General features: G+C 39.2%; 2 protein-coding genes across 6 annotated transcripts in view; one reads left to right on the forward strand and one right to left on the reverse strand.

Moving 5' to 3' along the window:
- Window positions 1-3,240, reverse strand: part of FAM126B (family with sequence similarity 126 member B) — an 83,594-nt gene extending 80,354 nt beyond the window's left edge. Inside the window, exon 1 of one of the 2 annotated variants that reach the window (XM_025405014.1) lies at window positions 3,181-3,240. The gene's annotated coding sequence lies outside the window, so the exon portion shown is untranslated. Of the gene's footprint in view, window positions 1-3,024 lie in introns of both variants that reach the window. The other variant, XM_025405013.1, reaches the window with a different exon arrangement.
- Window positions 3,006-15,542, forward strand: NDUFB3 (NADH:ubiquinone oxidoreductase subunit B3). 4 transcript variants are annotated; one of them, XM_025405047.1, is made up of 4 exons: window positions 3,310-3,630; window positions 3,914-3,936; window positions 10,116-10,257; window positions 15,251-15,542. In XM_025405047.1, exons 3-4 carry the CDS (start codon window positions 10,118-10,120, stop codon window positions 15,405-15,407), a joined length of 297 nt encoding a protein of 98 aa, XP_025260832.1. In that variant the 5' UTR covers window positions 3,310-3,630; window positions 3,914-3,936; window positions 10,116-10,117; the 3' UTR covers window positions 15,408-15,542. The 4 variants fall into 4 exon arrangements, with proteins under 4 accessions (XP_025260833.1, XP_025260832.1, XP_025260830.1 ...); XM_025405046.1 differs by lacking the exon at window positions 3,914-3,936 and adding an exon at window positions 4,687-4,730 and having other exon boundaries at window positions 3,355-3,630; XM_025405048.1 differs by lacking the exons at window positions 3,310-3,630; window positions 3,914-3,936 and adding an exon at window positions 3,006-3,268.
- The last annotated feature ends 252 nt before the right edge of the window (window positions 15,543-15,794 follow it).

Consider the following 15,794-nt stretch of genomic DNA (forward strand, 5'->3'; position numbering starts at 1 on the left):
CTCTAAACTGAAACTACTACTGCTTCATACCACAAGTGTCAGAGTCTTTGAATTAGATCAAGGCACTTCCACTCTGAAGTGGAAACCAGTGGTGAATCAAATAATCAAGGGAATTTGTTTCCAAAATACATCTACCCCCTTCACACTCCTCTCATCTGTAAGATTCTGAAGGGAAGTGGAGATGATATAAGTGATATGTGTATGCCTTTTTAAAAACTCCTAAATTGTTTTGAGGTATCTATTTCCAACTCCATGAAGAATTCTTAAATTAGTTCCAAACTTTTTAAAAACACTGTATCAATCACAGGCTTGAGGAGCAGAGCTAACAAGTGACAAGGGCTCAACAGAAGGCTAGAAAGGTAAGGAGCTGTACTCAGAACAGATGTAAGCTACTTTCAGAGCTTTCTGTGCTGGCTCCCTCCAGAATCCACTACATTTTAGTCAGTGATAAATGTTCAGTTCAACATCCCGAGAAAAGCACATAGTCTAAGCAGATAAAAATGTAAAAAGAAACAACTCTGGAAATCAAAAGAAATAAGAAGCCACAGACAATGACAGACAAAAAAATCTTCTGTTCTGGCCTTAAAAGAACCGGAACAAGGATCTCTAAGGGGGAAAAAAAAGAACAATACAAAGTACGATTGTGATAACTAGTTTTGAAACTTCTGCCCATATTTTATCAGTTTTTCATTATGTAGCATTGGTTTTTCTATAAGATTCAAGCTGAAAATCTCAATCATTCTAGAACTTAATAAACTATTACACGACGCCAAAACTGTGTATTACAAATAATCAAACTTAAATCTGAATCACATGTCAAGATAGTTTAAGGGCTGGGCTAAAAAACACACTTTCAAGGTCTATTTTATGGCAAACAAACTCCTTTACAATCATTGTTTCAAATTCCTTATAAACAGCTTCAATACTGAAATGTTTCATAAGAGAGAACTTCTATAACGTATAAATAACCATCTAACCACAGTATATGCTAATTTGGACTAGTGTTTCTTTAACTACTTGTTAATTTCCTACTCGATGCTCAACTTACTGCATTCTACAATGACACCTACTGGCCATTCAAAATCAGCCATTAGTTCTCTAAGACAGCTCTAGTAGGCTGGTTACATAAGAAACACACACACACACACACACACACGCATAAAAGCAAAGATTTAACTGGTACTCAAAACACTACAGAATTGCACCTAAAATAGAACCAGAAATTTCCTTTGTGACTGAGATTGCATTATTCTTGGAAAAAGAGAAAAGTCAAAGAACAAAACACCAAACGTCAATTAAAATTTTTATCTAAAGCATTCTCAAATATTTCAGTACTGAGAACATCTGGGAACAAACAAACTTTAATGATGCACCTCTTTCCCAATTAAAATTTTGAGAAAAAAACGAAATTTTGACTTAGGTTCATATACAGGAATATAAATTATCATTAATAGAAAAAAATCACATCTTATAAAGTTTTTCTGACATGCACTACTGAAATAAATTTAGGAAAATTATAGAGTTGCTGATACTACATTAGACCTTATCTCCTAAGCTAAAGACAATATTTCAAACACCTTACATTTTAGAAATTTATAACGCTTCCTTTAAAATTATTTTCCAGTGCTTCTTTGAAATTTGTTTTTCAATGAGCTATAAAATCAAGGTTTTATATCGTTTGCCCTTCCATAACACATACTGAATAGAATTCCTATTTTAATTCTACATTTTATTGTGGAAACAATGAATTATAAAACTTTTTAAAAATAAGATAATTTAGTTAATTATATCTATAAATATATTTTGCCTCTGCCCAAGAGGTTCAGAGTCCACTTTTTAAACCTAATAATTCATAACTAGCTTATCAGACTTGTTTACAGAACAAACTACTTAAAAGTTGACTTTTTTCGGCCAAGCGCGGTGGCTCACGCCTGTAATCCTAGCACTTTGGGAGGCCGAGGCAGGCGGATCACCTGAGGTCCGGAATTCGAGACCAGCCTGACCAACATGGAGAAACCCCGTCTCTACTAAAAATACAAAATTAGCCGGGCGTGGTGGCGCATGTCTGTAATTCCAGCTACTTCGGAGGCTGAGGCAGGAGAATGGCTTGAATTCGGGAGGCGGAGGTTGCTGTGAGCCGAGATCGCGCCATTGCACTCCAGCCTGGGCAACAAGAGCGAAACTCCGTCTCAAAAAAAAAAAAAAAAAAAAAAATTGACTTTTTTGCCCAAATTCAGACCACCACCTTATTTGCACAGTTCCTAACTTCCACAATATCCTGGGGGGAGGAAGGGATCTGCCAACTAATTTTCTACTCATTTTCCAACTTACACTTAGCTCCCACTGTAAATTTTTTAAGGATCCCCACTTTCCTGAAGATTTTTTTTAAATGTTGTCAGCCTTGACCCTCAAATAAATTCACAAACTACAAAACATGAACCTGCAAACTACAAAACATGAACCACATTCATCGCAACCTAGTATCTGTCAAGTCAAGTCCATATTTGGGATAAGCTCTTCGTGACTACTCTATCCTCCATGCTACCACCCTTCGCCTACAGAACCTGCCAAGGTAGAAGACACTCAAGCCAAAGAAAAAAGTGTTCTAATACATTAATAGGTTGAAAGACCTTCTCTCCCAGGAGGGGCAACCTAGTTGTTTGGGTAAATAACAGCCAAAGATTACATAATGTACAGCAATAATGAGTTTTCAGGATCTGACCGCCCGTAAATATTTTTCTTCTCCGCTCCCCCTCACCACCCCCAGGAAATAGCCCCAAGAAGCAATCACTGGGATTTCTCTTAGCTGTCTTCAATGCCGTGTCCTTTTCTCGCCTAGGGCTTTGTGCAAGGAATCCCTTCAGCCCTCACTACACCGCCTTGCTCCCGCCTCTCTGCTCCCTCTCTGCTGGCGCCAGCGCAGCCCCCACGCCCTAGGTGGGCCCCCACGTCGCCCCACAGGGCTCGGCTTCCACCCGCCTCGGCTGCAGCCTTCTCCTCCTCAGGACCCTCCCAAGATGTTACCTGGTTTACGAGAGGTTCTGGGACCACCAACACACCAGCTACCGCCTTTCCAGACCACCCTCGCCAGCTACCCTCTGTAGTTTCCGCGGCCGAAGGAGAAGAAAAACCCTCTTCACCTAGCACTTTGCGTCCCCCAAAGACAGCACCACCGCCTACCTGTCACCCTGCTGTCTCCGGCTTCCTACTGCCACCGCCTCCCGCAGCAGCCTGCCAACTGCAGCGCAACAACCAACCCTTTCATTGGGTGAGAGCACGCGCTCAACAACAGCCTCCCTGATTGGCTGCAGTATGTCCGCGGCCCTGCCCCCTGTGCGGTGTCTAAGGGTTCCGTCCCCAAGCAAGAAGAACATGTTCTCTTCCCCGCCCTTTTCTCTTCTACAGTATCTGTTACCTCAGTCAGATTGAAGATGCACATATGTGGGGAAGATAATCGACTTCCAGCCTCCTTCATGTAATCTCTTCCTGATTTAGGAATCTCTAACCCAGTACCGGAACGTTAAGCGGCTTCTCCGCTTTCCTGCCGTGAGAAACTCGAGGTGACAACCTTCGCTTCCGGTTGGTTCCGGTTGCAGAGTTGAGTGTCCTGAGAGGTCAGATTGAATTCAGGTAAATTAGGGAGTTGGTGGGAGACCCGTTGATTAGGATTAAGAGCTAGATTCTATTCTGGGGAGTGTAGAAAAGGAGAGACTAAATAAATGGAGAAGGATGGGAGGCTGGAAGGGAGATCAAAGAACTAGAGGCGAGAACTAATGAAGTCTAAGTTTAAGTTGGGGTAGGGAGGGGTGGTTGGAGGATTCAGTGAGCATTACTGTAGTTGTTACATAGAAGTGCTTTTTCCCGCCTTTGCCACACGCAAAATTGTCTTTGTTTGGCTTTGAATAGAACAAAGGCAGAAGAACAGCATCACTAAAAGTAAAACAGTTCATTTGTTATTTCCTAATATTCATATAATCACAGTTTTTTAAATACGAGGAAGTTAAGATATATACTTGATACTCTTCGGTAAACTAAAATTGCACGTAGTGGAAGTGGCATTATCTTCTTATTTCTTTCTTAGGGAAAGGATACCAGCACACATCTTCTTAAAGCCAGTCTCCTTTAGTGGAAGTTGATCTTCATCAGACTTTTAGATTCACTTCAGACACAGATAGATAGCTTTTTAAATTTTTGGTTGCATGTTTTTTTCTTTATTTAATTAATTTCCTTACTGTTATTTGAGCTGCTCTGAAACGGAAATAACCACCATTTTTCAGTCCTCAGCACAATTTAAGTCAATTTTTCTAATTTTATTTTTTATTGTCAAGTATACATACAGAAGGGTGTATAAAACATACATTTTTTAAAATTATAACTAACAGAAGCAGACACTCCCGTAACCACCTCTTAAATTAGAAAATAAAGCATTGCCAATACCTTAGAACATGCATTCTTAACAGGGGTGATTTTACATTTCAGGGGGGTGAAAATTGGTGGGGCTGGGGTAGTAGGTCTTAGTTACTACAATGAGTTGTGTCCCTCCAAAGGGCCACAGTATATAAACATATATAGTGTGTATGTAGTGTTAAATTTTCATGGTGGGAGGGTCGTGATTAGGAATAAAATGTCTAGAAAGGTTCCTTACAGGGACAATAATTAAAAATTGGTTGAAAAACACTGCCTTAGAAGCTGCCTGTATGTTTCTGTGATTCCATCTCCTCCACCAAGAGGTAACCATTATCCTGACTTGTGCTAAGCACTCACTTGTTTTACTTTAATTTTTCCATCTATGATGAATTCCTAAAAAATGAATTGTTAGGCGTTTCAATTTATATAAATGGGATCCAAGTGCATGTGTATTTTTTTTCTGACTCACCCCTTGCTCATTATTATATTTGTGAAGATTCAATCATACTTTTGCATGTAGTTTTTGGTTGTATAATATATAGTGTGACTATACCATAATCGCTTCTGTTGTAATTGGACATTTGGGTTGTTTACAGTTAGGAGATAGAATAAACAATGTGGCTATAAAGATTCTTTTAAAAACATTTTTCTTAGGCTGGGCATGGTGGCTTACGTCTGTAATCCAACACTTTGGGTGGATAATTAGGTCTGGAGATCAAGACCATCCTGACCAACATGGTGAAACCCTGTCTCTACTAAAAGTACAAAAAATTAGCCGGTTGTGGTAGCGCATGCCTGTAATCCCAGCTACTCGGGAGGCTGAGGCAGGAGAATCACTAGAACCCAGGAGGCGGAGGTTGCAGTGAGCCGAGATCACACCACCCATTGCACTCCAGCCTGGTGACAGAGTGAGGCTATCTCAAAAAAAAATTTTTCTTTTGTTTTTTTAGAGACAAGAGTCTTGATGTCTCTAAGAAAATATTTTAAATATATTTTTTATATTCCATAAATGGAAACCTTTGATCTGTGATCATAAGATTTACAGTTGATAAAGTAAATTCATATATCCAAATTGTTCCAAAGACACTTTATTTTATTTACTTATTTTTTTTATTTTTATTTATTTATTTATTTATTTTGAGACAGAGTCTCACTCTATTGCCCAGGCTGGAGTGCAGTGGTGCAATCTCAGCACAGTGCAACCTTCACCTCCCAGGTTCAAGTGATTCTCCTGTCTCACCCTCCCTAGTAGCTGGAACTACTGGCATACACTACCATGCCCAACTAATTTTTTTATTTTTAGTAGAGATGGGGTTTTGCCATGTTGGTTAGGCTTTTCTTGAACTCCTGACCTCAGGTGTTCCACCTGCCTCAGCCTCCCAAAGTGCTGGGATTACAGGCGTGAGCCACTGCGCCTGGCCTCCAAAGACACTTTAGTATTTTCTAATAACAATTTGATCATCTGTTTTGGGATTAAATTAATTAAAATTAAATTAAAATTCCCAGTTCCCAATTGTACCAGCCACATTTCAAGTGCTAGTGGCTACCATATTGGACGGTGTCTATCTGGAATATATGTACTAGGAGTGGAATTGATGGCCATAAGGTATTCGTATGTTCAGCTTTTCTTTTTTCTTTTTTTTGAGATAGAGTCTTACTCTGTCACCCAGGCTGGAGTGCGGTGGTGCAGTCTTGGCTCACTGCAACCGCCACCTCCTGGTTTCAAGTGATTCTCCTGCCTCAGCCTGCCTCAGCCTCCTGAGTAGCTGGGACTACAGGTGTGTGCCACCACACCTGGCTAATTTTTGTATTTTTAGTAGAGACGGGGTTTCCCCATGTTGGCCAGGCTGGTCTCAACTCCTGGCCTCAAGTGATTCGCCTGCCTCGGCCTCCCAAAGTGCTGGGATTACAGGCATGTGCCACTGCGCCTGGCCATGTTCAGCTTTTCTAGGTCATGCCAGTTTTTCAGAATGGTTGTGCTCAGTTGCATTCTCACCACCTAAGTGTGAAAGTAGAAGGTACATCACAATGTGTTTTCCTCAGCTCTCAACAATCTTGCAAGGTAGGTTTTATCCTCATGTTATATGAAGAAACTGAAGTTCGGGGAAATTAAGCGATTTGCCTTGGATTTTACTTTTACTAGTGCAAAGTAGGAGAATTTCAAGCTCTTACTTTACATGATCACGATATCAGTGTTTGATTTATGGCTATTTGGAAATAGAAATAAGTTTAAAAAGAAAAATGGGCCAGGTGCCATGGCTCACGCCTGTAATCCCAATATTTTAGGAGGCCAAGGAGGGAGGAATGCTTGAGGCCAGGAGTTCAACAGCAGCCTGGGCAACATAGGAAGATCCTGTCTGTAAAAAAAACTGAAAAAGAAAAAAGAAAATGAAAGGTTTCCTAGAGATAGTGTTTTCAACTTTCTGCTCTTTTTGAAAAGTCATTTAAATTTATATCTAGTAAATTCCTATGAAAAAGATACTTCTGAAATAATTAGGTAGAAGAGAAAATACATTGAATGTATATATAAATAAATTTGTATAGGAGAAATGAGGGTATGTATGCTTTCATGTTTTCTTTCAAAGATTTATCTTTCAAATTACTTAATAGTTTAAGCACAGTAGTATTGTAATTTCAAAATAGTCTTTATACCATGGTAATGTTTCAACTTTTATTTTCAAAAACTATTTTATCAAAATTCTTGATCCTTTGTTTTATACTCTCTTCCAAATACATTGATCCTCAGGTTAATATTCTAGAAGTGACATTTGCCAAAATAAGGGTTTGTCTTGTAATCTCTTTAAGCATTTTTAAAATGAAGCCTTATTTTAAAAAAGATTTTTTGAAAACATGGTATGCAGAAACCAAGACATTATCATTCTAAATAAACACTCGTAATGGTCTTCTTTTGTAATAAATGTATTCAGTCTCAAAAGTCAGTCTGAAATCTGACACCATAATTTTTTCCTTCATTTTATTGAATCTACCAAGTAATAATGGGTTAAATGTTTCAATCAGAGTTGTGTTGTAGTTTTAACTTGTGTTTGAGAGTATTGATCTTCATTTTCATTTAAATGTGAAAATCCTCCTGGGCATGGTTGTAACCCCACTGTAATCCCAGCATTTTGGGAGGCCTATGCCAGAGGATGGAGGATCATTTGAGGCCAGGAGTTTGAGACCATCCTGGACAACATAGGGAGGTTCCATCGCTATAAAACATTTAAAAATTAGCCAGACATTGTGCACGCTCCTGTAGTCCTAGCTACTCAGGAGGCTGAGGCAGGACAATCACTTGAGCCCAGGAGTTTGAGGCTGCAGTGAGCTATGATCCAGAGCAAGACCCTCTATCTTTAAAAAAAATATATATATATATATATATATAATTAAATGTGAAAATCATCAACATAATGTTTTTTTAGTATCTTAACATGTTTACAAATAATAAGTGTTGGTTTTTCACAGTTAGTATGTACAAGTTTTTCCTCATATCTTGGAACTATTTATTTTTTGAGACAGAGTCTTGCTCTGTTGCCCAGGCCTGAGTGCAGTGGGACCATCTTGGCTCACCGTAACCTCTACCTCCTGGGTTCACACGATTCTCATCCCTCAGCCTCCCAATAATGTGTCTTTAATATACACTTTCTAATAATTACTTCTATCTTGTAAGATGCAATATCAGAAATCCTACCAGGCCGGGCGCAGTGGCTCATGCCTATAATCCCAGCACTTTGGGAGGCCGAGGCAGTCACATCACCTGAAGTCGGGAGTTCGAGACCAGCCTGACCAACATGGGGAAACCCCGTCTCTATTAAAAATACAAAATTAGCCGGGCGTGGTGACGCATGCCTGTAATCCCAGCTACTCAGAAGGCTGAGGCAAGAGAATCGCTTGAACGCGGGAGATGGAGGTTGCTGTGAGCCAAGATTGCACCATTGCACTCCAGCCTGGGCAAAAAGAGCAAAACTCTGTCTCAAAAAAAAAAAGAAATCCTACCTTATTGGGCCTGTTCATAGTTATAAATATGGACATAATGGTAATAGTTACTTGATTTTACTTCTGGAAAAGCAGTGATTATAGAATTGCTACTGTTTGCCAAGTAATTAGAATTTGGGAAAATAAAAAAAAAAAAAAAAAAGAATTGCTACTGCCAACCTTATACAAATTATAGTATAGTGTTATTAAACCATACCCATTAATTTGAATTAGCAATTTAAATGAAGACTGAGCTGGTTTATTTTTATATTATATATTTAAATAACACTAGTAAAACTGAAGTATTTATATAACCATTGAGGACATGTTTTATTTAAAGAAGCAAGTTTATTGATTAAAAAGGAGTCCTAAGGTCTCTGTTGGCCCAGTTCAGGGATCGGCAAACTGCAGCCTGTGGACCAAATCCAGCCCAGTGCCTATTTTTGTAAGGTCCATGAGCTAAGAATGGTTTTTACAAATGAACATTTGTAATCACTTTGATGCTAAGGATCACTAACTTTGAGCCCCAGTTCAGCAAAATGTTACCCCCCAAAATGGGAGTCCCATTTTTTTTGTCAGTAGACCGGTATTACAACAAAATTGTACTCAGTTACATATTATATTTTGAATTTTATCAATAAGGTATTTCTGGAAGTGTGTTTTCCTATAAATGTACCTACATGATTGCCTCGATTTTACCTCTTTTACCCACAAAGCCTAAAATAATACTATCTGTCTCTTTAAAGAAACTCTTCATGTAATCATATGTATTTAAAAGCATTACTGCATTTTAAAAGAATAATCTAAAGAAAAATTCTTAAACCGGTATGTATAACCTTTTTGTTATATATATTTATGCATTATGAAAGGATTCAAAAGGAAAACAATATTGCTTAGAAGTTAGGAGCAGGAGGCCGGGCGTGGTGACTCACACCTATAATCCCAACACTTTGGGAGGCCAAGGTGGGCAGATCACGAGGTCAGGAGATCGAGACCATCCTGGCTAACACGGTGAAACCCTGTCTTCACTAAAAATACAAAAAATTAGCCGGGCGTGGTGGCAGGCGCCTGTAGTCCCAGCTACTCGGGAGGCTGAGGCAGGAGAATGGCGTGAACTCGGGAGGCAGAGCTTGCAGTGAGCCGAGATCCACCACTGCATTCCAGCCTGAGCGACAGAGCAAGACTCCGTCTCAAAAAAAAGTAATAATAAGAAGAAGAAGTTAGGAGCAGGGTTCTGAAACTAAACTGCAAGGTTCTAATCCCAGCTGTACTATTACTATTGTTGTTACCTTTGGAAAGTTACTTAACTGCTTGGAGTCTCATTGTCCTTATCTGTAAAATGGGGAACTCATAATTTAAGTTCAAAGAGTTGTTTTAGAAGTAATGGAGTTAATACACATAAAGCATTTTAGCATAGTACACCTGGCACATAGGACTCCATAAATGTTTACTATTGTTATAATGAAGAAAAGAACCAGATAGTAAGTGGTTATCTCTGAGTGGTGGGATTGCCAATTATTTTTCTTTTTTATATTTTGTGTATGTGTATTTCCTAACTGAACGTGGTTGTGGAATAAGACACTTTTATAAAATCTTTTAACTGAAATTTACAAGTATTTATATTGGCTTTTTTTTTTAAATATTAAATGCTTCACCTTAAAACATAAACAATAAATTTGGGTATTTGATATCTACAATTTGCATATATCTCACTTGTGTTAATATTTTCCTTATAGACATGGCCCATGGACATGGACATGAACATGGACACCATAAAATGGAACTTCCAGATTATAGACAATGGAAGATAGAAGGGACACCATTAGAAGATATCCAGAAGAAGCTGGCTGCAAAAGGGCTAAGGGATCCATGGGGCCGGTAAGATGAGTTAAGCAATTTAGATAGAACGTATCCTAGAGAATTAAGTGTCTATGTTGCTTTTCAATGTATTCTCCTCAGAGAATCATGAAAAATGGCTTTTTACTTTGAGCCTCAGTTAAGCAAAATGTTACCCCCCAAAATGGGAGTTCCATTTTTTTTGTCAGTAGACCTGTATTACAAAAAAATTGTACTGAGTTACTTATTATATTTTAAATTTTATTAATAAGGTATTTGTGGAAGTGTGTTTTCCTATAAATGTACCTACATAATTGCTTCAATTTTACCTCTTTTACCCACAAAGCCTAAAATATTTACTGGTTTGTTTTTGTTTTTGTTTTTGTTTTTGAGATGGAGTTTTGCTGTGTTGCCAGGCTGGAGTGCAGTGGTGCGATCTAGGCTCACTGCAACCTCCGCCACCTGGGTTCAGGCGATTCTCTTGCCTCAGCCTCCTGAGTCGCTCTGATTACAGGCACACTACCCACCATGCCCAGCTAATTTTTGTATTTTTAGTAGGGACGGGGTTTCACCGTGTTAGCCAAGATGGTCTCGATCTCTTGACCTCGTGATCTTCCTGCCTGGGCCTCCCAAAGTGCTGGGATTACAGGCATGAGTTACCACGCCCAGCTACTTTAAAGTTTTGTGTTTGTTTTGAGACAGGGTCTCACTCTGTCACCCAGACTGGAGTGCAGCGGTGCGCTCACAGCAACCTCCATCTCCCAGCTAGAGCGATCCTCCCACTCCAACCTCCCTAGTAGCTGGGACTACAGGTACGGCCACCATGCCCAGCTAATTTTTGTATTTTTAGTAGAGACAGGGTTTCGCCATGTTGCCCAGGCTGGTCTCAAATTCCTGAGCTGAAGCAATCTGCCCACCTTGGCCTCCCAAAGTGTTATGATTACAGGTGTGAACCACTATACCCAGCCACGTTAAAATTTTTAAATCAGCTTTATTGATATATCATTTATATATAGTAAAATTCACCTGTTTTAAGTGTAAGTCCTTTATCAGATAAAAGTTTTGTGGTGCTTGCTTCAGAAACATGTATACTACAGTTGTAATACAGAGAAGTTAGTATGACCCTGTGCAAGGATATTTTTTAAATTTTTTTTTTTTAATTTGCAAATGTTTTTTCTCACAGTGTGGCTTATCTTTTTATTTTCTTAATAATGTCTTTCAGAGAGTTTTAAATTTTGATGAATTCACAATTTAGCAATTTTTTTTATTTTACAATGTATGCTTTTTGCACCCTAAGATTATCTTCTATGTTTTCTTCTAGAAGCTTTTATAGTTCTTCTTACATTCTATGATCTGTTTTGAGTTCATTTTTGTGTCATATGAAGTAAGGATGAAGGTTAGTATTTTTACATATATACATCCAGTTGCTCCAGCACTATTTATTAAAAGACTATTGTACCTCCATTGAATTACCTTAAGAATGTTGTCAAAAATCCACTGAGTGATTTTTGACATTCAATGAGGGTGGTGGCTCGCACCTGTAATTCCAGCACATGAGGAGGCCAAGGCAGGCGGATCGCTTGAGCCCAGGATTTTGAAATCAGCTTGGGCAGTACGTGGAGACTTTGTCTCTACAAAAAATTTTAAGAATTGCCAGGTGTGGTGACACACACATGTAGTCCCAGCTACTCAGGAGGCTTAGGTGGGCAGATCATTTGAGCCCAGTATGTCCAGGTGGCAGTGAGCCAAGATCTGGCCACTGCACTGCAGCCTGGGCAACAGAGAGAGACCTTGTCTCAAGAATATAAAAAAATCAATTGACTGTATCTATGGGATCTATGTCTGGACTCTATTCTGTTACCCTGATTAATATGTCCACCCTTATACCAATACCACATTGTCTTTAAATCACATAGCATAAGATCTCCAAATTTTTTTTTTTTTTTTTTTTTTTTTTGGGATGGAGTCTTGCTCTGTCGCCCAGGCTAGAGTGCAGTGGCGCAGTCTCAGCTCACTGCCAGCTCCGCCTCCCGGGTTCACGCCATTCTCCTGCCTCAGCCTCCCGAGTAGCTGGGCCTACAGGTGCCTGCCACCACGCCCGGCTAATTTTTTGTATTTTTTAGTAGAGATGGGGTTTCACCGTGTTAGCCAGGATGGTCTCAATATCCTGACCTCATGATCCGCCCGCCTCGGCCTCCCAAAGTGCTGGAATTACAGGCATGAGCCACCGCACCAGGCCTAATTTTTGTATTTTTTAAGTAGAGATGGGGTTTCACCATGTTGGCCAGGCTGGTCTTGAACTCCTGACAAGTGATCCACTCGCCTTGGCTTCCCAAAGTTCTAGGATTACAGATGTGAGCCATCATGCCTGGTTTTGTTTGTTTGTTTGTTTGTTTGTTTGGGAGACAGAGTCTCTGTCGCCCAGGATGGAGGGCAGTGGTGCAGTTTTGGCTCATTGCAGCCTCTACCTCCTGGGCTGAAATCATCCTTCCACCTCAGCCTCCCGAGTAGCTGGGACTACAGGTGTGTGCCACCATGCCCAGCTAATTTTTGTATTTTTTGTTGAGACGAGGTTTTCCTGTGTTGCCCAGGCTGGTCTCAAAATCCTGAGCTCACGTGATTTGACCACCTCAGCCTCTCAGAGTGCTGAAATTACAGATCTGAGCTACAGCACCCAGCCTGAATTATTTTATTTTTTGATGATATTGTAAATAGTATTTTAAAATCTCAACTTCCAGTTGTTCATTGCTAATACTTGTAAACACAGTTGACTTTTATATGTTGATTTTATATCTCATTACCTTGCTAAATTCACTTTTTAGTTCAAGTAGATTTTTTTTACAGATTTGTTAGAATGTTCTTCATAAACAATCATTCTGTCTACAAATACATTGTTACTTCTTCCTTTTCAATTTGTAAACTTTTTATTTCTTTTTCTTCCATTTTTGTACTGGCTAACACCACTAGTATAATGTTGAATGAAAGTGGTGGACGTCCTTGCCTTATTCCCAACTGGCAGAAAACATTTGGTGGGTCACTACTTAGTATGATATTTCTTGTAGTGATCTCCTAGGTGCCTTTTATCAAGATGAGGAATTTCTTTCTATTTCTAGATTACTAAGCATTTTATTGTTTATTATTACTTTTTTTTTTTTTTTTGAGATGGAGTTTTGCTCTTGTTTCCCAGGCTGGAATGCAATGGCGAGATCTTGGCTCACCACAATCTCCGCCTGCTGGGTTCAAGCAGTTCTCCTGCCTCAGCCTCCCGAGTAGCTGGAATTACAGGCGTGTACCACCACACCCAGCTAATCTTGTTTTTTTAGTAGAGACTGAAATGTTGGCCAGGCTGGTCTCGAGCTCCCGACCTCAGGTGATCCACATGCCTCGACCTCCCAAAGTGCTAGGATTACAGGCATGAGCCACCACGCCTATCCTGTTATCACCATTAATGGATATTGGATTTTGTTAAATGCTTTTTCTGCGTCTATTGAGATGTTCATAGTTTTTTCTTTTTTATTCTGTTAATATGGCGAATTACTTCTATTAATTTTCAAATATAAGCCAATCTTGCATTCCTGGAGTGAACCCTACTTCGTTATGATGTATTACCATTTTTATATCCTGCTGGATTCAATTTTCTAAAATTTTGTTAAGAATATATGTGCCAGGTGTGGTGGCTCATGCGTGTAATCTCAGCACTTTGGGAAGCCAAGGCAGGCGGATCACTTGAGGCTGGAAGTTTGAGACCAGCCTGGCCAACATGGCGAAACCCCATCTCTACTAAAATTACAAAAATGGGCCGGGCACAGTGGCTTATGCCTGTAATCCCAGCACTTTGGGAGGCCAGGGCAGGTGGATCACGAGGTCAGGAGTTTGAGACCAGCCTGGCCAATATGGTGAAACCCCATCTCTACTTAAAAAAAAAAAAAAAAAAAAAAAAAACGACCGGGTGCTGTGGCTCATGCCTGTAATTCCAGCACTTTGGGAGGCCAAGGTGGGCGAATCACGAGGTCCGGAGTTCGAAACCAGTCTGGCCAATGGAGTGAAACCCCATCTCTACTAAAAATACAAAAAATTAGCCAGATGTGGTGGTGTGCGCCTGTAATCCCAGCTACTGGGGAGGCTGAGGTGGTTGAATCACTTGAATCCAGGAGGTGGAGGTTGCAGTGAGCTGAGATTGTGCCACTGCTCTCCAGCCTCAGTGACAGCAAGACTCCATCCCAAAAAGAAAAAAAGAATATTTGCATCTATGTTCATGAGGGATATTATTCTGTAGCTGCTTTTCTTCTAACATCTTTGTCTGGTTTTGGTATCTCAATTAGATTTAATTAGCTTTCGTATTTCCTAAGTCATATTTCTAGAGTTAAATGGTTTTTGTTTTTCATAACGTGATTTTTTCACTGGTTTGTGCTTATCAGAGCAGGATGTCAGTCATCTAAAATTCAGGCTGCTATGGTAGGGAGAAGCAGAGATCCTTTTGAATAGTAGCAATAATGTCAAGTGTTACATACTCCATACTCCTCTGCCAAAATATATCATGCATGAGCCTGTTTAGTCTTTATGATATTATAAAGGAGATAATAATCATCATTGAATAGAACAGGAAGCAGACCATGACAGGCTAAGTATCTTGCCCAGCCTACAAGATTTTGAATCTAATATAAGTGGCATACCAAAGATAAATACCAAGTCTCTAACATCATCTTTCCGTGATGTTATAATGACTAGTGTGGGCAGAGTCCATCTGACCTGTGACAGATAAGCTGAAGTGAGTCTTGCATTTGAGGGTTTTGTAAAATCCTGAGGCATGTGACTATTAAATGTGAAACCATCAAGTGTTCATTCTTCTATTTTATATGTGAAACTTGGGCATATACTTAATTATCCCATGCCACAGAAAGATTCCTATTGCGATTCACTTAGATGATCTTCTGTAGGGTAGCATTTAAGTCAATTAGAAAGATGAAAATTAAATGTATTCAATGTATATACACACAATTGCGTATGATTATAATTTTTTCTTTTTTTTTTCTAGCAATGAAGCTTGGAGATACATGGGCGGCTTTGCAAAGAGTGTTTCCTTTTTTGATGTATTCTTTAAAGGATTCAAATGGGGATTTGCTGCATTTGTGGTAGCTGTAGGAGCTGAATATTACCTGAATTCCCTGAATAAAGATAAGAAGCATCACTGAAGATAATACCTGGAAGTATAGTGGTTTCTTAACTCTCCAAAATAAGATTTCTTCACTATAACCTACTCGTCTGGTTTGTCCCTTACAGAATATTAGTAAGATTTAATAAAGTAAAATAAAATATATATATGCCAATCTGTTTTTGTCATTCTTTAAAAAAAAAAAAGTCTCAAGCCATATCAGATTTGGTTTAGGATACATAGGGGGTTGGAGAACAGCAGTAGTACGTTCTATGTAACAGGCAGGCATCATATATTTGAGCAAATGGACATGTTCTAAGAAGTTTGTTTTAATCTTTTTTTTTTTAACTAGTCCTGACCTAACTGGCACTTCCAAGTTTTTTTTTTTTTTTTTTTTTTTTTTTTTTTTTTTTTTTTTAGTGTTGTT

The sequence above is a fragment of the Theropithecus gelada genome, chromosome 12 (genome assembly GCF_003255815.1).
Source record: "Theropithecus gelada isolate Dixy chromosome 12, Tgel_1.0, whole genome shotgun sequence".
In the NCBI taxonomy this organism is placed as follows: Eukaryota; Metazoa; Chordata; class Mammalia; order Primates; family Cercopithecidae; genus Theropithecus; species Theropithecus gelada.

Coding starts and splice junctions, on each gene's coding strand:
- NDUFB3 (XM_025405048.1), top strand. CDS start 10,118: ATGGCCCATGGACATGGACATGAACATGGACACCATAAAATGGAACTT. Junction 10,258..15,250: donor CTAAGGGATCCATGGGGCCG/GTAAGATGAGTT, acceptor TTTTTTTTCTAG/CAATGAAGCTTGGAGATACA.